The 23,812-nt window shown below is 41.5% G+C and overlaps 2 protein-coding genes across 5 annotated transcripts in view; one reads left to right on the top strand and one right to left on the bottom strand.

Moving 5' to 3' along the window:
• Nucleotides 1–16,001, top strand: part of arhgap17b (Rho GTPase activating protein 17b) — a 25,286-nt gene extending 9,285 nt beyond the window's left edge. The window contains exons 3-21 of one of the 4 annotated variants that reach the window (XM_085454127.1): nt 3,806–3,910; nt 4,648–4,724; nt 4,954–5,065; nt 5,354–5,430; nt 5,556–5,658; nt 5,889–5,957; nt 6,106–6,187; nt 6,950–7,077; nt 7,659–7,770; nt 7,856–7,937; nt 8,056–8,136; nt 9,555–9,668; nt 9,793–9,884; nt 10,796–10,931; nt 11,767–12,054; nt 12,673–12,797; nt 12,875–13,258; nt 14,262–14,313; nt 14,858–14,922. In XM_085454127.1, the coding sequence (XP_085310253.1) occupies nt 3,806–3,910; nt 4,648–4,724; nt 4,954–5,065; nt 5,354–5,430; nt 5,556–5,658; nt 5,889–5,957; nt 6,106–6,187; nt 6,950–7,077; nt 7,659–7,770; nt 7,856–7,937; nt 8,056–8,136; nt 9,555–9,668; nt 9,793–9,884; nt 10,796–10,931; nt 11,767–12,054; nt 12,673–12,797; nt 12,875–13,258; nt 14,262–14,269 (2,175 nt within the window). In that variant the 3' untranslated portion in view covers nt 14,270–14,313; nt 14,858–14,922. Of the gene's footprint in view, nt 1–3,805; nt 3,911–4,647; nt 4,725–4,953; nt 5,066–5,353; nt 5,431–5,555; nt 5,659–5,888; nt 5,958–6,105; nt 6,188–6,949; nt 7,078–7,658; nt 7,771–7,855; nt 7,938–8,055; nt 8,137–9,554; nt 9,669–9,792; nt 9,885–10,795; nt 10,932–11,766; nt 12,055–12,672; nt 12,798–12,874; nt 13,259–14,261; nt 14,314–14,857 lie in introns of all 4 variants that reach the window. The other 3 variants (XM_085454129.1, XM_085454126.1, XM_085454130.1) reach the window with 3 other exon arrangements.
• Nucleotides 14,598–23,812, bottom strand: slc5a11 (solute carrier family 5 member 11). The gene is made up of 15 exons (XM_085454131.1): nt 21,909–23,812; nt 21,075–21,146; nt 20,882–20,986; nt 20,734–20,793; nt 20,517–20,621; nt 20,312–20,417; nt 20,148–20,228; nt 19,854–20,059; nt 19,128–19,263; nt 18,847–18,954; nt 18,608–18,758; nt 17,763–17,931; nt 17,122–17,337; nt 16,622–16,796; nt 14,598–16,512 (listed from the first exon to the last, which is right to left on the bottom strand). The coding sequence occupies exons 1-15, from the start codon at nt 22,059–22,061 to the stop codon at nt 16,283–16,285; spliced, it is 2,073 nt and encodes a 690-aa protein (XP_085310257.1). The 5' UTR covers nt 22,062–23,812; the 3' UTR covers nt 14,598–16,282.

The following is a 23,812-nucleotide window of genomic DNA, read 5'->3' as shown; positions in this document are numbered from 1 at the left end:
TCGGCTTTTCTGTCCCGAGTCCGTCTCTCTTGTTTGTTTATCGCCCACTTCGCGCCAGAAAAAGGAAACCAGCGGCTTAACAACATCAGCACGTTTAACCTTGATAACCTTGTTAGAATTTATTTAATATTACTTTCTACAGCAGGATCCTTTTCTACGTAGCTCACGGCTGGTAACTGTGCAGGGGCGGATCTAGCAAAGTTTAGCCGAATCTTACACCCAAAGTTTTAATCTGATGTAAAATGTATAGAAGTCCATTACTGTATATAGTAACTATTAAGTCTAATATACCCTAGTAAGCTATAGTACTTTATCCTTTGGGAACGTACGATCTGTGCAGTCTGCAATTCTGTTGAAGAAAGATATTGAATCTATTTAATTATTCTTGAAAAATAATTAATTTCTGTGCATTTTTCCCCCCAACCTGCATCAAATTAAAGTTGATTACGTCAATTAAGCAACATGAGGTGGAGGGTGGGTGGTTCCCTATATTATTATTTTATTTTATTTTTTTCTTTGCTAGGAGTTTTAGAACCCTATTGGTTAGGTTGCTTACTCTTTAAAATACCAGAATAGGAAGGATTGAGTAGGTTTAAGTTTATTAGATTGATCAGTATTGCTGAACTATGAAATATTTTGGGTGCAGTGTATTTTTTGCATACAGGTATAACAGAATAGCTTTAGTGTTTTTTGGGGGTTTTGTTTAACTTGAGTATGAACTTATACAAAAAGCAGCAAGATATTAAAAAACACAGTTTTAGTGATTAAAAAACACACTATGTCGGATTCATATCGGTATCGGACATAAAAAAAAAAGTGGTATTCTGCCATCTCTAGTTCTGATCAAGCAAAAGAAAAGTTTGTGGGGTTTTTGTGAAAAAACACTTTGCAGTTTATGACAAAGTATTTTATAGACAAGCTTGTAGAATATCTTGAAGTCTGTCCCCAGTTTATTTTGGTGTGCTCTCACAAAAAAGAAGTCGATAAATAGAACCAAATGCTCTAATAACACTAGTACTGTGATTATCCAGTCTTTTCAGTCCACAATACCGCCCACTTTGCAGTCACTCAGGTCTTTTTCTTCCTTTCTGGCCAAAAGTGTTGGAAGTCTGGATGCAATTGAACTGGAATCAGCTGAATAGTGAGTGAATCAATTGGATCCAGGCAAGGAAGCCAAGTCCAGATGTGGTTTGGCATGCTGCAACAGCTGCAGGAAAGGAGGAGCAGAGTAAAGGGAGGGTGGAGTAAAGCTGTACGAGTGTATGGGAGAGACTCAAACAGGGCAAGGAGATCAGTGAATTTGGGAGGATGAAAACGAAGGAAGAAGATGGGATCAGACAGCAAATGAGCAGCTCTCAGATCTAGCGCTGCAGTTAAATGTTTATACTGAAACAGGAAGAGGAAGTGGATACTTATGGCAGACCATGTTGGTGATTATGCAAGCTTCAGCAGATTTTTTTTTTTTTTACTTCACATAACTGCTGATCATTTACAGAGTAAATTCTCTCTATAATTGCCATCTTTAGCAGACTTTTCAAACCCACATCTGGAAGAGTCAGGAACTAAAAACTCAGCAGAGCACAGTAATTCTCACAACGTCACTATAGGTACCTGAAACTCTGCACTGGTGGTGCATTTGAGGACAGTCTGACAGTAGAGAGTTATTGGGCCAGTTATCTATACCAAGATTTGTAAAGTTCTCCTTTTATGTTTGTTAATCACTAATAATAGTAATTGTAATAGTAACTGTAATAATAAAATTGTATCCACTACAAGTTTCTAAGCAGATTTTCCAGAAAATGTATTGAAGGCAAATGTGTATTTGTCTGTGGGAGATTTACGTCCTAACCTCTACACGGGGGATACCAAGGCGTTCCCAAGCCAACCGAGAGATGTAATCTCTCCGCTGTGTCCTGGTTCTTCCCAGTGGGACATGCCTGGAACACCTCACCCAGGAGACATCCTGGTCAGATGCCTGAACTACTTTAGCTGTCTCCTTTTCTACTCTGAACTTCTCACCTCATCTATAAAGCTTTATTTAGACTTCTGTGGGAAATTTGCGTCCTAACATGTGTAGTAACAAAAAACTCCTTTTATCCCCACACGGCAACATTCCACGCAACCCAAGTGTTTTGTGGAGTGTGTCGAGCCGATGCGTAGTCACAGTTCTCGGGATGGGCACATAAGGTTACTTAGAAGGTTGTGGCGTAGGGCTAAAATGGGGTTCTGGTTGTGGTGTAAGTTTCGACATAGATCTGGCGCAGAAATATAATTCGCAAGTTGGAGTGAGCCCGGCCACCCTTCAGTGGAAACTCATTTCCGCCACTTGTATCCACAATCAAGTAAGATTCTTGGTCATTTCCCAGAGTATGTGACAATAGGTGAAGGTGTGAACATTGATCGATCAATAAATCAGCTGGGACTCTCTCTTCACCACAACAGACAGGTACGGCATCTGTATCACTGCAACTGAACAAGTCTTAACAAGACCCCAAGATAAATAAACTCCTCCACTTGGAGCGATCACTCTATCCTTTGCCAGCTGAGAACCAACAGACTTGGAGGCGCTAATTTGCATCCCATCTGGTTCACACTCGATCACAGGCCGCCCCACTTTTAGACTCGAGGTCATCGCTCAGTAACGCTGACAAGACCAAAACCAAATACTAATAGGAAAAAGGCACAAGAAAATATACAGCATAAGAAAATATACAGCATAAGAAAATCTAGCGTATCATATTTGGGTCTTGCCACGCCCAAATACAACTTCAAAAGTGTATTTTTTTTTGTAAGGTCTTCACCAAGTGACCTGACAGCCTCGATACCCACAAACCACAGTCTCCATCAGCCCATCGATATAAAGTGTCTGGCTACAGAGGAACTCTCAACCTGATTTGTGGGACATGATAGTTTTTTCTTGGTGACTCAGTTACCAAAGGCCACAGTCCCACCCTGGTGCTGGAAAAATGAAGCAATAAAATACAAGATTACTGTCAACTCAAAGTGTAAATATGTGTTGGTTATCCTGCTATGTTCTTTGTAGTTGCAGATCACTGTTGTCTTAATTTTCAGCATTTTTATCCAAATGTTGCACATGCTGTCGTATTTGGTGATTGTGTTTTTCTTGGCTCACTTGTGTCCTGTGCACTCAGGGCCACCGTAGAGAAAATTAGTCAAATCAGTTGGGAGCAGACAGCAAACGAGGGCAGAATGTGGAATTGTTGTTGCTGGCTTCAAGCCTCTTAAAATTAAACCGTTTTGTCAAGCTACAAAACGTATAGCATGCTATAGGGGGTCATGGAAATGTGAGTGAAAGAGAAACAAAGACATCGAAAACCACTGGGAAAGTGTGCTTGATGCCCTCCATTACCAGTAGCTCAGGCCTGCAGTTAGACTGATGCATCTGCTTTCTTTGATAGCATCTCTCGCTTCCTGTTATCGGTAAAGACTTGCTCTTGACTCTGATTCCTTCCATCTGGCTGTCAGAGCTGCACGCCATGTAACAGAATTGGACAAACAACCTACAACTGCCGTCATATTTCAAAAACACTAGCAGGGTGGGAAATATGCGAGATGAATGTGTGCATGTGCAGCATCTGTATTTTGATTTGTAGCCCTCACCTGTGTTGTTTCTGCTGAACAGGAAGGTTAAACGGTCCATTACACTTATTTCCTTCATCCTTGTTTAAATCAGTTAGCTGATCTCTTCCACAGTAGACCTGTTTTGCTTGTTCTAATTTGATAACACTGCATTTTATCTTTTGTTTTTTGTTTTTTTTCTTCTTTTTTTTGTGTGTGCCCACAGATCGAGAGGCGGCTGGAGCTGGTTCGTTTGGTGTCTCACAACACGCACAAGAGGCTGGTTTCCTGTCTGCAAGGTCAGCTGGGCACAGACACAGAGAAGAGACATGTAAGAGGCACCTTTTCTTTTTTTTTTTCTCTGTCAGATTCATTCCATCATTTAGCTTTTTCATTTTCACTTTTTCATCCCATCATGTTAGCAACATGCCACACTTTGGATATGGCTTCATTTACAAGAGCATAATTAGGATGAATCACTGTGACAGCCATTCTGAACTAGGGCCCTGCTATCATGTGTTTTTCTTATGTAACACATAGATATGACAGAGACTCTCCTTCCAGCTTCACTATCACCATTTAGCAGACCCAGCCCAAAGGCCAATAAAACTGACGCAACTCTGAAGGAATCCCTGTTACGTTGTCATACTTTGATTACTTTTCTAAATTAAGTCATCTTGATGGTGCAGTGTTTGGCACTCCTGCAGGCAAAGTGAAATTAACAGATAAGCCAACGTGGTTGGATCAGTTGTCCTTAAACTGTTGGGTAGAGCCACAGCAGGCAGGGTATAGATAATGAAGGGGAGAAAAAAAATGAGCTGAAGCTAAGCTGAATTGGGGAGGGGGTTGTCTACATGTTTACTTGATGCTATAAGACCTGCCTTTATATCCCCCTTTTCGCAAATTCATATTTAAGTTAAATATATGACGTATTTGGTATTTTGGTGTTTGTGCAACTAATTTGAGTCTGATCCAAATCAGAAAAGAAAACATGTCAATGAAGTGAACGTTATTAAGTAGACTGAGCTGCTTTCTTTCTTTCTTTCTCTCTCTCTTTCTCTCTCGTAGAAAAAGCTGCCCTTGACCGGGCTGTCCCAGACCATGCAGGAGGGCGGCAGTCAGCTTGGAGAAGAGAGTATGATTGGGTGAGTTTCCATCGAAAGACCAGTTTCAGCATCGTTTAAGTTGAAAATATCACCTTTAAATGGGAAAAATTGGTGAACAAGTAAGTGTTTATCAAGATCAGTGTAAAAGTATTTAAATAAAAATGGGATGTGGGATCTAGCTGAAGCTCTTTACATACGTTTTACTCGCTGTGAGGAAAAGTAGTGATAACTGGGATATTTGCATATATGTCTCTGTGCACGTGAACAGCAAGATGATGGATGTGTGTGGCGAAGCCGAGGGCAAGTTGGCTTTTGAGCTGCTGCAGCATGAAATGCAGATGGAGAAAGACATTCTGGATCCTCTCAACCAGCTGGCAGAGGTAAAAGCTCATGCATACAACCATTGATTGGCTTCTTCCTTTTAATCCCTTTAAAATCATGCACTATATTTTAAAAACAAAGACCCAGCAGCAGAGACATCAAGCTGAACTTTGTGTTTGTACCAAATTCAACGATGCCTTTAGCACTGTTTTGGGTTCATTGCTATTCTGTATCTTTAAAATTGACACAAGGTTCTCACAGGAAAATTGCTCAAAAGTGCTCATTATACCTTTTGCAGTGCATGTGTAGTCATGTCGTTCTCATGGTTCCTCTTGTTTCTCTCACAGGTAGAGATTCCCAACATACTGAAACAGAGAAAGCAGCTTGCTAAGCTGGTTCTCGATTATGACTCTGCTAAAACACGGTACATTTCCACACAGCCTGATAACAATTTTTTAAAATTGTTTTTTAATTAATAGTCTTTGTATGGCTCCAATCTTTCAAATGTTTCCACTAACATGGTTACTTAAATAATCCTTTGTTCTGCAGGTGGTTACAGGCGACCAAGTCCACCAATCCAGCCATGGCAGCTAAAGTTGACTCGCTCAAAGACGAGATGGATGAGGCACTCAATAAAGTAGAAATATGCAAGGTAGATTTCATGTCGACTCTTTCCCATGAGCCTTGCTGCATAAGGTTAGGCTCATATTTGATGAACTGGCTGAACAAAGAAGGCTTTATAAGGGGGACTAAATCAGGACACTGATGCTATGCACATTTTTGGACCGAGTAATTAAAGCTCATAGCTTTGTCATATCCATGTCTTCGTGAACAGTTTCTCATTGTTTACCATACACGTCATTCTTTTGTCATTTCATGCAGGACCAGCTCTCTGCAGACTTGTACAACTTTGCTTCTAAAGAGGGAGACTATGCACGCTATTATGTGATGGTGAGTGCACCTCAGTTTACTGGTAATGGAAATGCAAATATGGAACGTTCCACTGTAACACAGTTACTAGGCGATGTGTGATAACCAAGTACTATGTTCACATTAGATTTGGTGTATGTGATTTTGTGTGTGTGTTTCTGTATAACAGTTATTAGAGACCCAGGCAGAGTACCACAGGAGGTCTCTGGCAGCTCTGGAAGTAGTTATACCCACCATCCAGACACAGCAAGGTGAACAATAAGACACAAAACATATTATTAAACATGTAAATAACATAAACACTTAAACTTTGCTTCTTCTTTTTGTTGCTGATCTGCTGGTTTAGGGTTAGAGAAATAAAGAGTGGCTTGTCATCCTGCTTAACAGTTCTCACAAAGGACTTCACATTATAATTGTTTATTTTGTGGTCCCTTAGCAGGGTGTGCTGTTATAAATTTTGCAGGTTTTCTGTCTTATTGGCTGGTATATATCACTGTGTGTGTGTGTGTGTGTGTGTGTGTGTGTGTGTGTGTGTGTGTGTGTGTGTGTCCCAAACTGTTGAATTTGTTTATGACAAGAAGCTTTTATCTCATTTGCGAAGTGCACTGCTTATTGCAACATAGTGAAACGACTCACTACAATTACATCGTCACATTAGAGGGTTTTTTTTGGGGTTGTTTTTTTTTAAGTGTGTTTATATGAACCTTAGAATCAGCTTTCTGATGTAATCTGATTATAGATTTATTTGTTTGGCCCAGATTTATCCAGATGAAAGCCAGGATAACTGGATTTCAAGTTGGCTTTTTACATGTTTTCATACACATGACAAAAGAGCAATCGTATCACACAAACATACATGCAAAGACTTCTTTTAAAAGTCTAAATAAAGAATGTGGTATTTCTGTTGTCAGCTGTAGAACTATATAAAAATTGTTGAAAGCCATGAAGTTAACTGCAGACAGTTAGTGAAACGAGTGCCAACGCAGAACATTGCCGATGCTTGTCTCACCTAGACTCCTGGATAGAGAAGCCGGCATTTGGCACGGCGCTGGAGGAGCATCTGAAAAGGACCAACCGTGAGATCGCTCTGCCGATTGAGGCCTGCGTCATGATGCTGCTTGAGACCGGCATGAAGGAGGAGGTACGGATGGAGAGATGGAAGAAGAAAATTGGAGACTTTGCTAAAGTAGGGCAAAGTTGAGGGTTAATTGACCAGAATTTGGATTAAATTTGTACCCATAAACCTCCTGTGTGTTTGAACTGGAAGGACATGTGGGTCATGTGGACTGCGTTTTAAAAATGATGGCATGTAAAGTCTGGAAACATCTGCAGCCAACTTGAGGTTAGCCAGTCTTTGTCCTGTGGGAATAAAACCTCTGTGTGTGTGCACACACAGGCATCTGTTACCCATTAGTATGATCGCTGTTGCACTCTTGAAATGAAACTGTATCACTAGACTCCCCATGAAGTACGATTCAAGACATTTCTAAATGGAAACAAACCTCTTCTTGCTGTGCATCCGTCTGGTGCTCATCCTGAAAGAGTCACATCTCTGTTGGTAGCAAAAGCATTTCTCTTTACTTTTGCAGACATTCAGTACTCGATTGCATTACTTCTTCTTTTGTGTTACCAACCCAGACTCACTTCTTTAATTTTAGGAGAGAAACAGCCTCCCGTAACCAGGCACTGCTGTGACCTTGCTCTCCCTTATTTTCTTTTCAGGGTCTATTTAGAATTGCTGCTGGAGCTTCAAAATTGAAAAAGTTGAAAGCAGCGCTGGACTGCTCCACCTCACAGCTCGAGGGCTTCTACTCTGATCCCCATGCCGTGGCTGGTACTACTTCTACAAATCCACAGAAAGTAAAAACATCAGCTCCAGGTCTTTGTCTCATGGCATACATTTTGTTTTTGATACACAGGAGCTCTCAAGTCCTACCTCAGGGAACTTCCTGAACCTCTAATGACATTTAGCCTTTATGATGAGTGGATACAGGCCTCCAAGTAAGACACTGCACACAAAGACACGACTCCTGTAATGTCCTGTAAAACACTTGTGCAGCACTAATAAACTTTAGATACATGTGAAGTATGTTTGCAGTAAATGTTGTTAATGTTTCAGTACCTTAGACTCTGACAAAAGACTTCAGGCCTTGTGGGTGACATGTGACCATTTGCCAAAGGCCCACAAAGCCAACTTCAGGTACTCTATATTACTCTCTTTTAATTACTATCATTTATGCCAGCCTTATTATTATTTTTTTTTAAATAACGCTGTTTTTTTTGGTTTGTTTTTTAAATGTAACCTTTTTTGTACATGTTTATTCATGTGAGGAATTCACCAGATTTTGAGCCATCCCTCATTTCTTTATATATTGCCAGAAAAATGGAAAATTGGAGCTGTAATTAGCAAAAGATAAAGATATCATCATTATTCTTGAACAGTTCAGTCTGTGCTCTCTGAGAGTTCTTTTTTTTGCCATTAAGTAGTCTTCAGGAATACTTCTTGAAGGACATTCAAAGCTCTTCTTTTGATGCTGGCTGCCTTTTGTTCTGTTCTGTCAACATGATGTCTGTGTTGAGGTCCAGGCTCTGGAGAGATCAGTCCATAGTTACACTGTGTTTGTTCTATCCAGGTGTGGTTTTCCTGCATTGGCAGCAGGTTTGAGATGATTGTTATACGGAAAAATGAAGCCGTTGGCATTTGGGCACTTTTCAGATGGTATTGCATGTTGGATCAAATCTGACAGTGCTTTTTTTTTTTTTTTTTTGTATTCATAATTCAATTTTGGCAAGATCTCAAACACCACAGGCTAAAATGCGGGGCCCCAAACCACAACAGATTTTGCAGTGGATTTTTAAGTGAATTTCTTGTATAATTTGGCATACCTCCACATATTCCTCCAGTTTGCCTTCTTTAAGCTTCTTGAAACCCACCCCACTTCCACTGAGACCATTTCTGATGAGACTTTAATGGACAGAAGGTGAATCAAATGAATGGGACAGATGCATCACTCAGATGCTGCATCAGGTCTAAAAACTCTGCTGGATTTTTTTTTAAGTAAATAGCTCTTTGAGAATCATCTTTTTGGTTAAACAATGGGAATAAATTGCCTTTGCAAAAGGCTGCTGGTAACAAATTGGCTCTACAGTTACAGCTTCTTTGTTAGGTGCAAACACAAAAGTGGTTGTTTCTGTGAGTTAAACACCTTCTTTATTTCCCCTTTTTTCTATGTCAGACTGGTTCAGGAGTCAGAGTTAAGTGGTTTAATACGCTTAACAAAAAAATGAGTGGAAAAAATCGCAACATTAATTTAAAAAATGACAAGAACATCTGGCTCCTTGAGAGCAAAGTACTTAGAAATGAGGCTTGGCTCAAGACTTTTGCACAGCACTGTAGATGGAAAAATAGGTGTGTATTTCACCACTGTACCAGATGTTACTTTGATGCTCTAGTAAACCAGTTTACTGGTTGAGCCTCTCAGGCCACATTCACAGCAAGGCCGTAACTTTCTCGAGGAGTCAGAAACCCACTAGGTTGGGGACAGTGTATGATTAAAGGTGGGAAAAATATTTTGGAGATATTTTTGTTTTTTAAGGCAGTTTGTGTCTCCGTTGCAGGTATCTGGTGAAGTTCTTGGCTAAACTGGCTCAGGACAGTGATGTTAATAAAATGACTCCCAGCAACATCGCAATAGTCCTGGGGCCTAACCTGCTGTGGTCGAAGACCGAAGGGTGAGCATGTCGTGGACGGTTCACCTCACTTTTATGTCATCATTCTGAAATGCAAAGCGCGTCGTTCTCTTAGGCTGACTGACCTTCCTCCCGTTCTTATCTCCGTCTCTGTGCTCGTACTCAGGACGCTGGCAGAGATGGCAGCAGCTACATCTGTGCATGTACTTGCCATCATTGAGCCTATTATCCAACACGCTGACTGGTTCTTCCCTGAAGGTGAAACACTGTTGTTGTATTTGCAATAATTCTCCTTCTCTCTGTCTGTTGTCTGCTGTTTGGCGTGCTTATTCTCGATGATATAATCTACCTGAACCTTTGCAGCGTGTGGTAATGCGTCCGTTGAGTGCTGCTGCAAAAGATAACATTTGCATAAATTTCCATTGTTGATTTGTGGAGTTTGCCAGCACTTAGTTTTCATGCAACAATGTTAACGCGCAGGCTCATCCTCTGTGGGTTGACAGTGGGTACTTTGAAAAATGTTGAAGCTCATTAAATTGATGAATAGTAGCTGAAACGGTTTCTCTCCACATTAGCCAGCAAGGCTAAGAGTCTGTAGCCATGCTCGTGCTGATTTTGCGATGATAATTTTACCCAGTTCACTATCAAAGCTCAGCTTTAAGTTGTTATGATGATGAAATCCACAACTATTATTCAGTTGTGGTTTCTATAATGAATTTACTCTGTAACAGCTGAGCAGAGGGTGCATTTTTAAAATAACTTTACTGAGCCTTAAAGAAAAGGATGCAGAGTCTGTAGGTATCTGCTAGTCCTCAATTTTGCTAACTTGAGTGACTAATCTGGACCTTTTGACTCTAGTTTTGAGTATTTTTAATTAAATTATCTGGAGAAAAAAGGCTTATTGTGTGTTACTCTAGTTTCAGTGAGGGAAATTGTAGTATTCTGTTTGTGTGTTGGTTGGCACTTATTAGCTGGTAGGTGTATAAGTTATACACCTGTACGGTCTCCTAGAGTCAGCTGATTATAGCACACTCTACCGTCTCTTGAAAATATCATGGCTCCAAGTGGCCAGTGAGTGATGTCACAGAGGCTTTGTGCATCTTTTGTATACAGTCTTCTTGCAAGCTGTAGGTCATTTTTAATTTGCTTAATTTGCTTCTGTCCTCCAGAGGTGGACTTCAACGTGTCAGGCATGTTCTCCTTGCCCAGCCATCCACCCACCCCGGACCCCGAACCTATCCTGGACAGGAAACGCCCCGGCAGCATGGGGCAGGACGGGGACAGTCACACCCCTCGTAAAGACAGGTACCTGTCTCGTCCCAACCTCAGCCTCAGCCTGCCCCTCACCCTGCCGTCCCGTCCCAAGACACTGAGCAGGCAGGAGTCGAGGGGCCCAGCGGTGTCGGCCCTTTATGTCGTGGCCAACGAGTCCATCACGGTCACTGAAACGCCCACTGAAGATCTGCCCAGTCCAGACTTCAAGGCTGTGCCGCAGTCTAACGTAGATCCCACGAATCCAGTTACTAATAAGTGAAATAAGGGAAATGATGCTTTGTGTGATTTGTGCACTACATTTGTTGTGTTTTAAGCTAATCAGTTATATTTTGCTGAGATTCGTCCGTAACATGACCATAACATTTATGAAACACAAAGCCTTTTTAATAATGTTTGGGAATCCATTTATGTCTCAAGTTTTTATTTCTCTTGTGTTACTGTTGTGTACTCTTGTGTTATCTCCTTAATTTCCAATTAAAGCTTAGGTTGCACTGTAGGTTGCTGGTTTTATGTTTTGCGTGGGCTTGCATTTTTGTCATCTTTTTTTTTTTTTCCTCTATTTCACCTGTCGCCGCATTAATGTTGCAGTTCAAAGTTGTTCTATTTTAAAGGTCACTCATGTGGTTTTATGTCCTCTTTGGGTTCTTCTTTCTGAACCGGTTTCGTTCCACTCAGGAAGTGGCGTCTCTTTCTGTCTCGACATCACAACATCTCTCACTGCTCTCGCTGGGTTCTTTCGAGGGGGTTTTTGTTTTTGTTTGTCGTTTTTGTTTACTTCTGTCTCTGAGTCTCTTGCTCCTTCACTCTTGTCTGATGGCCTGTGGTTTGCCCTCCTGAACACTCTCCCCTCTCCCCCCCTCCCTAGCCCTGTTAACAAACAGCCGGAGCCTGCTCCTCGCAGAACCAGCGTCTTAAATAGAAAGCAGTCACCACTAACCTCACCCACCTTCCAACCCCCATTACCCCCTCTGGAAGCCGGGACTCCTACACAGCTCGAACCCCATCCTCCTCCTCCTCCTTCAGAGGCTGAGCAGCCTGGCTTGAGTGTTGCTGGCAGTGGTGGTGGTGGTGGTGGTGGTGGTCTGGTTGGTGGGGTCCAGGTAGCCACAGTGCAACATCAGGTTGTAACCCAGCTCAGCACAGAGGAGAGCAGGTAAGGAGTGAGCTGAGGTAGCACCGGTACTCCACTGCAGCCAATCATCCGATCCGGAGCTCGCCACCCTTTGTTTGCCATGTATTTGATTAATTTGATTTACTGGACGTCACAAAAAAATCATGAGCATAAAAATGTCTATAATGTCTGCAAGTATTAAATCTGCTTCATTAATTAATAATGTAAATAAATGAAAAACACTGTTATGCTTTGCACAACTTTCCCCCTGCCCTCTGTTTGTGATGATCAACAGAACTCTCGGTTTCTGTTTATAAAGAGAAGCTGTCTTTCCTTCCTGTCTGCTCGTCTGTTTGGTGGTTTAACAACTTTGAAGCTTTGAAGACTTTGTTTTTATGCATGTGTCTCATTACTGAACACTTGTTCCGTCCGCTGAATGGACTTCTTTCATGATTTTTGCATCCCGTGCTTTCTTCGTGCGTTTATCGATCCTTTTGAGTCATTCTTTCTGTAATAACCTAATCAAGTATAATTATTCTTTGAATGGAAAGGTGTGCAGTTGGTTTTATGCATGAGCACTGGTGCCGCACTTGATCCTTGAATGTTAAGGGTGTATGACACGGAAATGGATTAATAATTGGAACTGTGGTGTTTTCACAGCCCGGCCCGTGAGCACATGTCCACCCCGCCTCCGCAGAGGAATGGTTCAGCGGTCCATCTTGCTGTAGGAACCCCACACCCTCAGGGAAGCTCCAAAGGGCCTAGTCCACACATGGTCCGCAGAGGTGAGGAAATCTAAATCTGTTATTTTTAGTGGTTTAATATAGCAAATGAGATTTAATAAGTACGTTTTCCTCTGAAGGCACCAAGAAGCAAGCCCCAGCCCCACCCAAACAGGCCAGCCCGTTCGCCTCTCAGCTCAGTAACACCCAAGCACCCGGTTCCCCGCAGCACCCACCCATCACGCCCCGTCGTGTCCACAGCAAAGATGCCCTAATCCAAGCTCCGAGCCATCCACCCCCACAGCCGCCTACACCCCAACAAGCCCAGGGAGAGTCAGAGCACTCTCCCCCTAGCAGTCCCACTCCTCCTGACACTCCGCCGCTCTTCCACTCCGGATCTCTCCCTCGACCCTCGAGGCCAGCTCCAAAACCGAAACCCCGTCCCAGCATGCCACCGCCTCCGCAACCGGCAGCAAATGACAGCGGCAATGGCATGTGCAACTCGGCCTCAAAGATCATAACAGGTAAACCAGTCTGTGTCTCAGTTTCTTTTTTTTGTATAAAATTAATATACTATACTAAAAATATTTTATACTAAAATACAAATACAAAGGTTTGCATCATCGACTTAAATGGTGTCAGCAATACAGTGTGGCAGAAATCAACTACTGCAACAAAAACATTGCTAAAATAAGTTGTATGTGTACATACAAAGCTTTAACCTCTAAACAGAGTAATCGTTGATTTGGCCACTTTTGCAGTGCAGTGGTTGCAAAGATGTGATTTTTTTTTTTTTTTTTTTATATATATTTTTTTAAATTTATTAATTTATTTTTTGTTAACTTTAAAAACTCTACTTAAGGGTCGTGCATTCGAAGAGCTACCAAGAAAAAAATACAAGAGTACAGAAGAATATGCAAATTAAATAACAGTACGGTGATAAATTTGATGCGACCCCAGATAATAAACCACATAATAAATCATTAATCTGAAATGATCATGTAAATAACTGTAATGCAGTTGTAAAATGGATTTCAATGGGATCATGAATTATAATGGTGTGAAAGTGGGAAGTAAAACTACAGTGCAGTACAAATATTGAAATGTATATCTGCTAAAATGACCTCCGAGTAATGGTGAAGTATCATTTTAACTTAACATCTGACCACTTCCACCATGGTTACACTCCACCTTTGAAAACAATATAGATAAAAGGCAATTGTTGTTTATTCAGACAAGTTTTTGAAGGAAGTTACCAGATCTACTGAAGAATAGAAGCTTTCTTTGGTGTGGGTTTTGTTTAAATGATTTTCTTTGTGCAGACATTCCCATTATTGAACTCACTCACTTGCTGGCCGTCTGCTGGTACTATATTCACTTCTGTTATTGAGTGATTTCAGCTTCTTCTCGGAGCAGTGCTATATTTAGCTCAGTGGCTTTTGGTTTCACTGTCTCATTTTTGGCTCACACACTTACAAAAGAGCTGTGGTGATCTGATGCATGACGGCATATGTGTAAATATTGCAGATGTCTGAGCTGCGGGCCTGCCTGTAAGATGAGCTTTGTAAGGCAGGTAATGGTAAGGATCTGATTGGCTGATGCATTAACCTCGGTCTGTGTCTACTGCATGTGCATCTGTCTGGGGGAGAGAAAAGTGGCGTGTGTGGGCGTGCACATATACATTTATATGTAGGCTTGGTGCTTTTGTCCTAGGCTTTAGCTATGCTTTGCAACAACACTAACATGCTTGCAATTTTTTGTATTTGTGGTTACTAACACACAGAGAGAGAGAGAGAGAGAGAGAGAGAGAGAGTGTGTGTGTGTGTGTGTGTGTGTGTGTGTGTGTGTGTGTGTGTGAACAGATTTTTATTTTTTTTAAATAATTTGCATTGCATTTAAAGATTAACACACCAAGGAAACTCTCATGACTGCCACACCAACTAAAAAAGAGTTACTCAAGTAGTGCTGGTTAGAATAGATTTATGAGAGCAATCCTTGGTGTCTTGCTGTGTGTGCGTGTTTGTATGTGTGAGTGTGAGCTCCCCGGTCTAAAACTGTGTGTCTATATATGGTTTGGTTTATTGATTTGTTTGCTGATTGGTTCCCTTCAACATCCTTTCCAGAAGGAGGCCTGGTTCTAAAGGGGATTGGAAGAGCCATCATTCCTGAGGTGATTGAGGACGAAGAACCGGAAAGCTCTGCTGGTCAAGAGCCTGCCACCGCCACTACTACCACTAACACCCCCCCAGCCCTGAACCCAGACCCCAGCATCCAGACAGAGAGCACCGCTTTTTAAAGTCTGGGCTTGACTGTTTATGATCAAACATAAGACGGGGTAACTCAAAATGAAATCACTCCGGCTCTTCAAGTACCGCTCACATGATGTCAGAGTGTCGCTGGAAACGAATGGCTGCCTTTTCCTCCGCTATACTGACTCACACCAGAAACCTCATCTTAAGTTAGTCGTTCAGACCACAAGGGCCCTGTCCAGCTATCACTTTCCACATTAGACTGCACATTAAACGGTTTGCTCCACATACTGCTTGGGTATTCTCTGATTGGACTGCAGGGCCTTGTGAGGAACAAGGCTAGCGGGGCTTTAACATAAAACCTCAGCAATATCGCAGCTGAATATCGCAGCTGGCTTCAGAATGCTGGTAAAGTTAATCTTTTTATTTTTTTAAAACTATTACTATTAAATCTTCAATTATGCAAACACTTCTTTAAAATGTGAATCTGGTTTTACCACATAAACCCAAATAAAGAAAATTTTTCAGTGAGTAAATAATTCCCTCATGTCCACAGCAATACTATGAAGGACCAAAGGAAATGACTGTTAGTCAAAGCAAACTGAGTTCAAATGTTGAGCCATTGTTATGGTTGCTAATGACCAAATATTTTAGTGTGAGTGCAATATAACAGTTTCTCTTCCACTGCTGTCCCATCCCAGCGTGCACACACTGCCATTTATTAGTTATTCAGGGCAGTTTTCAGTTTGAATTTTCTTTGATTTCCATGGACCTGATTCACAAAGCTGACAAAAATATAACTGATTTTTCTATCACACTCAAAAGCTATGACCAAACTCCAGCATGTGATTAAAATTTGTAGAATTTTTTTTTACTATGGCTCATTAGCTTTGCCTTATTTTCAGCTTTTTTTTTTTCTTTTCTTGTTTTGGTTGTTTAAGCATTTTTATGGTGGTTCTTCTGCACAAAATGCACTGCGCAATGTGTTTTTGATCTAAATAAAGATTGTTCAACAGTTTTTATCTTGAATGATTTTTTTATGCCAAATATTATTGCTCATAAATGGTCTCTTCTTTGGGGAAAAAAACAAGTTGCCTGCACTCTGTCCATTACTTGAGGGGTTTTTTGTTGTTGTTTTTTAAGCAACAATTGACATGACATTTTTATATGATTCGTATTACAAAAAGTCAACCACATTTTTATAATTTTTAAGATAAAACTTTACAAAGAGTGAAAAAATAAAACATTCAAATCTCTACAGTCTTTCATGCAGCCCATTCTTTGTCCATTTACTGCCCATCAAGCCCAGTAACCAATGATAAAGGCGGTTACAGAGAGGCAAATGATGAGGTTTGCATTAACAATGAGTTGTAGACGGGGCTTTTCCTCCAGAGAACAGATCGTTTGTTCAGGTGCAGGAAGCGGAGCGGGATCATCTTCCTTGTTCCGTCTCTCCATCCCACACAGCCAGTAGAGGGCAGACATCAGCTTGGACTGACTGCGTACACTGCTGGCAGACGATGCTGAATCTAAAGGGTTAAAAGGAGAGAGGGAGGGGAAAAATAACTTGGAATTGTCTCATAGATGCGTTGAGCTGAAGAGTTGCCAAATGGAAAAGAGAGCAGGACAGAGACCCACCTTTCCTGTGATGACACGCGTTTCCATTGCTGCTTCCCACCTCTCTCCCAGTGGCTCCCACATCATCAGTCTGAATAGCAATTACATCTAATGTTGTGCTGCTTTGCTCTGATGCAAACACCTGCTCTCGAGGCTTCACTGGGTCGAGTCTTGTGAACCATGTGAGTCGACTAATCTGTTTTTTGTTTTTGTTTTTTTTTGTTTTTTTTAAAGAAACAAAAGTGACAGTCAAACTTTCTGAGAGTTAAAGAAATCTATGTATTGTAGAGAGGTGCGACTTACACTACATATGTTGAAATGTTCTCTTCAGACTTTAAAAGGTAATTAACAAGACAGTCTCATTATAAATGTACCCTGTGGTATTATTGACACCTAGTGGTGCTACAGAGTGATGTTATGAGCTGATCCTTGTAATGTTTCCATCCATCCATTGCTCATGTCTTAGCAAAAGTGTGTTTAAAGACAGTCGGCATTTTCTTGAAAGTTAACAGTGGCTTCACCTGCTCTGGTTTTGGTTCCTCTGTAGCCAAGCTCACTACAACCACCACAACGAGGGTAATGAAGGACAGCAACATGGAGAAGTAGAGGTAATGAACATATTTTAACACTGCAGGTCTGTCGTCCTCTTCATAGCACAGTGGAGCAGGGTAGATGAAGTCCAGTAACATACGAATACACCCGACCACAAGGCCAATAGCCAGGCCCCAGAAAGCACCCTGCACCAGGGAGGGAGTCAAACATCAGCATTATACACAGTGTAATGGAACATGAATATACACTCAACGGCCACTTTATTAGCTACACCTCACTAATGCTGGGTTGGACCTGCTTTTTGCCTTCAGAACTTAACTTCTTTAGGGCATAGATTCAACAAGTTGCTGGAAGCATGCCACACCAAACAGCAACTGTGCCAAGTCACTTAAATTTCCTTATTGTCACATTCAAGTTCAGCAAGTCGTTTTGAACACGTCTGTCAGTCACATGGCAGCATTTAGTTGTTGCCATGTGAATGGCTGTTTAGATATTTGCAGTAGCGAGAAGTTGAACAGGTGTGCCTAATAAAGTGACCAGCGGGTGTATTTTCCATGAATTACTTGATCAATCGCAAGAACATTCTGAAGAAGAAGAAAAAACATCTTGCCTTCTCATTGGTCCTCTTCCAAAAGCAGCCCATGAGGAAGATGATGGAGACGGGGGGCTGGAGGTAAGTGCTGATGGACTGGATGTAGATGAAGAGCTGGCCACCCTGACTGGCCTGGACGACTGGAATCCACAAAACGGACACCACAACCAACACAAGCACAAACACTCTGCAGCACACACATCAAACCATAAAACGGGCGTTATGCAATAATAATGAGGTTCTGCAATGCACAGATTTGACAAAGAGCAGAAAACTAAAGGCGCTGGAATCTAAACGACACAATGCATTTAGCCATTATTGAGTAAAGTTTGGTGGATGAGCTCACATAAAGGGCCTTATACAAAGCTTTCTCAGACAGGACCACTTTAATTAAAGTAGGTTGTTATTTCCATCTGCAGTAATTCATATATGAGCTCTCTTATGGGATCACCCCACTCTTTCATTTTGCATGCATGCAAAGCTGGAGGCGGGGAGAGCAGCATCAAAACGCCTCTTACGGAACAGAGCAGGCATCAAAGACCACAAACATTACATTCATTAAGTCAGACAACATAAAAAGAAGGAGCTGAGGTGGGGGTGGGATTCAAAATAGCTTGCAGAGGCAGCAGCAGCAACTTAAACAGTGTCCCCTGTGTGAGATTTGTTGATTGAATCATAAAAGTTTACGCAGGTTGGCATTAACAAGATCGACTTACTGAACTAATACTATGCTCAGTTTTCCAAATGTAGATGCTCTAAGTGAGAATAAAGTGCAGAAATGCTTTTCTGCTCAAACTTCAGTCTCAGCATACGATATACATGCTGCATGTTTTATATCAGAATGCCCTGACGCGGTCACATACCTGCCCACAATCATGAGCTCCCATTCAGAAGCACGGGATCTGAAACTCTTCCACAGGTCCATGGTAAAAATGGTGCTGGCACTGTTAAAGATGGAGGTCAGCGAAGACATGAGAGCAGCAATCATCACAGCCATCATCAAGCCCCGCAGTCCTGGGAGGAAAGACGCACAGTTACCATAAAAGACTCGTCACGTAAAGCATGAAGCAGGAAACGAGGTGCAGCAGAAAGAGTCTCTCACCTGCAGGAAGAAGCTCCATGACCAGTTTGGCATAAGCGATGTCTGAACACCCCACTGGATTGCCACAAATCTCTCTGCACACCTCAGGTTCTGCACAAGCCACTTCGTCTATGCACAGTAGAAACACACCCGCGTCAGTCAAACTCAAATATCCACAATATTTTTGTTTAGTGTTACCTAAATACCTCACACACTTTCAGCACCATTATGGAGGCTAATGTTATAATATGCAGTAAGGTCAAACACAGTATTCCAGCTGCAGCCTACAGTTCTCACTGTACCTGTGTAAAGTATCCTGCTGATCATGCCGGGGATCATGATGGCAAAGAAGGGCAGAACTTTGAGGTACGCAGCCAGCAGGGAGCCTCCTTTTGCATGGGTCAGGGTCTTGGCAGCCAGAGAGCGCTGCACAATGACCTGCAGAGAGTCCCGAATTAAAAGCTGACCAATAAATATATATATAAATATATATATGTAAAGCAGGTAACTACATATCTGTGTAATGTAAGGCAGAATGGAACCACAAAGCTTACTGCTATCACTCAGGAATTTGTAAGATATCAGGGGCTAAACAGATGCTGCTGTGTATCTGGAAAGACTGTAAATGCTAATTAAAACTAACCGTGCTTTTTCTTATCTCACTTCAGTTGGACCTTTGAAACATGCCAGCTTCTTTACGGAGTAATTCTCAAGATGAGGATTTTCAGATTAAAACTCTCTGAGTACTCCAGAGAAAATTTTTAATCGGTGTCAACAAGATGTAAAAGCTCTAAGTTGTACTTTTATATTTTATAGATGAAAGATCTCTTGACATCTTACATCTTAAATTCATTTTTAATGCTCATGTTGGTAAATCAGGGCTCACGAGCTCTGAACTGCCTTCACTGTAGAAACGAGGTTTGCCTATGAAGCCTTTGATTTGAACTCTACCGATTAAACACTCTCTGAGGGGAAAGCTTCCTTTCATAACTTTAACTTTCATAACTTTAGCTTTGAAAATCACTGACCTGATCAGAGCACCAGTACCACATGGAGGGGATGGACATGCCGACAATAACACCAGGCCAGGGGAGGTCAGAAGTCACTGGATCTCTGAATATGTGGAAAGCATCTTCTCGGGGGATGCCACAGGTCGAGTTGGGTACACGAATTGATGGGATGGCTTTGCCGTAACCCTCCATGAAAGCATTCCAGCCTCCAACCTCCACAAAACCTACACATAGAGACAAAATAGTCAGATCAGCTGGATCATAAAGGGTTGGAAACTGGAAGCTGTGATTTTCACTCATATCCTCACTTACTGAAGCCCATGAGGGTCAGAGCTCCTGCCAGCATGATAGCAGTCTGAGCTGCATCTGTATAGATAACTGCAGCCAGACCACCTGTGAACAGCAAACAGCACATTATGCACTTCTAGAAGCTGGTAAAATACAGAACAGCCAACATGAGCGGGACTGTAGCTCACCTGCTACAGTATAGATAGCAGTGACTAACAGCAGCAGCACCACAGCCAGGTAGATGTTCCATTGTAAGGCAAGCTGAATGAACAGGGCACCTGCATACATGTCCACCTGGCCAAAAACACACATAGGTTTATGCTAAGAAACTAGAAAGAAATTAACCCAGATAAAGCTTCACAAAATAAATCACTATTGTGGATTATAGCCTACCGATATTTTTGTAAAGATGTAAATAAATAAGGAAAGGATGGCTATAAACAACTGAGTTCTTCTACCACCAAACCGCCTCTGCAGATACTCTGGCATCGTTGTCACCTGTAGAAGAAATAAGGTCAAGCCCTATGAGATCACGGGGGAATAAATGACCAAAATCATGCATGCAACAACTTATTGTTTCTTTTGTTCAGAGTGTGTGTAGAAAACTCACACCAGAGGCAATATAAATGGGCAGGAAGAGCCATCCCAGCAGCAGTACCATCATCATACCCTGTCAGTTAACAAATATCAGCACCATCAAGAATTTAAACCTATTAATATTTCATATCAAAGTTATTTTTGACAGATTATTTTCTTACATTCCACTCGTATGCAATGGCACCAATTCCCGCTGCGGCTCCTGACCCTGCCAGGCCGATGAAATGTCCACTGCCAATGTTACTGGCGAACAGCGAAGCACCCACCTAAATATAGATGAGAGTCCGAATCAGAACATTTTGCCTCCATCTGACTTTTAAAGTGTGCTCTAGATAGAGTTTCTGCACAACTCACCGGCCACCAGGTCATGTTCTTCCCGGCTAAGAAGTATCCATCCACCGTGCTGCGCTTTGTCCTCCACATGGACTGGAAAAAACATGGGAAATGTTATAGAACCTCTTAAAGGTAACAGTAACAGAAGACCTATTTATTCATAATGCTGAGATGGAATCTATTTGTAAGATAGAGATTAAGTTAAAAGGCTTCTAAAACTTCTAAGACAACATATCTCAGGGACCACAAAACCCAAATTTCGCTGCCCAATCCCAAATCTAAACATCCCTCGTATCTTCTGTGTATAAATTATCACAATGCGTCTGCTTCTAAAGATCCCGGCTGGCTTTCAGACCCACCGGCTCACTTATTTTAGCTTGTAGAGCTACAAAATCCACCCATGTAGGTGAACTCTGTAGCTTCATGTGCCTTCATGTGTCAACACAGGTACCTCAAATCCACCTTTTTACATTTAGAGGTGTTTTCTTTGTTGTTATCAACAAAAAAACACTGCATTCTTACTGTCGCTGGACAGTAATATGATCTTTAATCTCCATTTGTGAGCATCCAGGTTATCAAAGGAAGTTAATTATAGGAGAAGGGCAAGAAAAGGGGCAATATAAAAAAGTGGAATGTAAATTCTGATAAAGCTTGATACAGATCACTCTGCTCTCATTGAAGGACATTTGCCGATTGCAAAGATTAAGTAAGAAAAAAGCACTGATACAGATACTATACAGAGGTCTTCACAATATGTTTTATATTTAAAGGCATTAGATCTGAATTCGTTTTAGTTTGTATGACAAAGAATACAGATTGCCATGTAAAAATGTTGGTATCATTTTCTGTGCTTACCCATAGGCCGACTCCCAGCACCAGTAGAAAATAGATTACCAGCACCACTATATCCACGGTGTCAAGCGTACTGCCATGCCCTGGAGATGGCGATGTGGATGGGGATGGGGGCACGCTGGTCCCCTGGCGTTCTACTGGAAGGTCAAAGGTCATCTGGAATCCAAGAATTTAAAGTCAGTCTCAGGAGCCAACAATGAATGAAGTAGAAAATTCTTTTCACCTTAAACACAGACATAAAATCCAATTACCAGACTCTTTTTTTTTTTTTACACATTGCTAGAACTGGGTTGGACTGGCTTTTTTCTTCATGGCATAAATTCAGTTAGTTTAGCAAACGTTTCTCAGAGATTTTGATCCAGATCGACACAAAAGCATCACACGGTTGCTGCAGATTTCTCAGCTGACCGTATGTGACAGGAATCTCCTGTGCCACCACAGTCTGAACTGTTGACAGAGCGGATCCATGCTTTCATGTTGTTTACACCAAATCTTTTTTTTATTTTATTTTTTTGAAGGGATGCCAAATGCTATAATTTTTCTGTAAAGCAAATTTACCTTGCCTATGGGTATAAATAAAGTTACCTTGACCTTGACTCTACTATCCAAATGTGCAGCAGAAATCAAGACTCATCATCCAGGCAACATTTTTACAGTCTCCTTTTGTCCAACGTTGGTGAATCCATGTGAACTGTATCCTGTTCTTAGCTGACAGCAGTGGTATTCGGTGTGGTCTTCTGCTACTGTAGCATGTCTACTTTAAACGTTTGACATGTTGTGTGTTCAGAGAAGCTCCTCTGCATACCTTAGTTGCAACAAGTGGGTATTTGCCTTCTTGTCAGCTTGAAGCAGTTTGGCCATTCTAGTCTGAGGCATTTTCTCCCAGAGAACTGCTGCTCACTAGATATCCTCTCTTTTCTTGGACTATTCTCTGAAACCCTGGTTGTGTGGGAAAATCCCAGCAGATCAAAAATTTCTGAAATATTTAGACGAGCTCATCTTGCACAAACAACCTTAATAAAAAAAACCTCCTCCATTCCAATGCTTGGTTAGAACTTCAGCATGTCCTCTTGAGTTGGCACAGTTGCTGCCATGTGATTAGATGATTAAAGATTTGCCTTCATGAGCAGTTGTGCAACCCAATGTGTACCTAATAAAGTGGCCAATGAGTATATGTACGCGTGTGCAGTTGAGTTGACCACCATGTCAGACAGACTGCTTTATACAGCACCAAAAGTACTTCACTCTTAAACACATCTGCTGGCTTGTTTAAGACTTAGTCAAAGTTCCTCCAATATAGTAGAATTAAAAATGACAAAACAGCTATATCTGAGATAACGGCAACAACTGCAGCTCGCCATTTTACCCTCTTAGGCTTTCTGTTGGATATTAATTGAATAAAACAAGCTTACCTTTCAGTACACCGTCACACTTTGTATCATTCCAGCTGGGCTCTCTGCAAGTCAACTCGTGCAAGCCAACCGATTCACAAATGTGTCATGAATGACTTGGGAATCAAAGCTTCTTCCACTTCCATTCCAAAAGATCAAACTCCACTTTTACCTCGTCCACGACACGGTGTAGTTAAAATGTAAGAGATTTATTACTCCACACAGGGAAGTCTTTTCACAACAGAGTCCCGTTGCCAGTAAAATAACTGTGATTGCTGAATGTGTTAAATGCATGTAAAATACACTAAAGATGTGGGCAGTGATAGTATGCTATCAAAGTAACATTGAGATTGTGTGTGTGTTCACGTCCAGGAGAGAAAAATGCAGATACAGGCTTATCTTACAAAGACAAAGGCTCATTAACACTGCACCTCAGTAGCAGAGATTAACTGGTTGCAGCAATGCCATGTGGAGCAGTAATCAAGTTGTAAGGACACGGGTATATGAGGTGTTTGA

This window comes from Copadichromis virginalis, linkage group LG4 (assembly GCF_057382275.1).
Source record: "Copadichromis virginalis isolate Kocher_CV1m ecotype Utaka linkage group LG4, C_Virginalis_male_GT1.1, whole genome shotgun sequence".
NCBI classification, from domain to species: domain Eukaryota; kingdom Metazoa; phylum Chordata; class Actinopteri; order Cichliformes; family Cichlidae; genus Copadichromis; species Copadichromis virginalis.
The sequence above is the reverse complement of the archived record's forward strand: the minus strand, read 5'-3'. Positions and strand labels throughout refer to the sequence as shown.

Bases quoted from the DNA above. Each gene is read 5' to 3' on its own strand.
- slc5a11 (XM_085454131.1), bottom strand. From the start codon at position 22,061: ATGACCTTTGACCTTCCAGTAGAACGCCAGGGGACCAGCGTGCCCCCA. The intron at 20,987-21,074 runs GTGAGTTGTGCA...ATCTATATTTAG, and splicing joins AGAACATGACCTGGTGGCCG to GTGGGTGCTTCGCTGTTCGC. The intron at 20,794-20,881 runs GTAAGAAAATAA...GTTAACTGACAG, and splicing joins CCATTGCATACGAGTGGAAT to GGTATGATGATGGTACTGCT.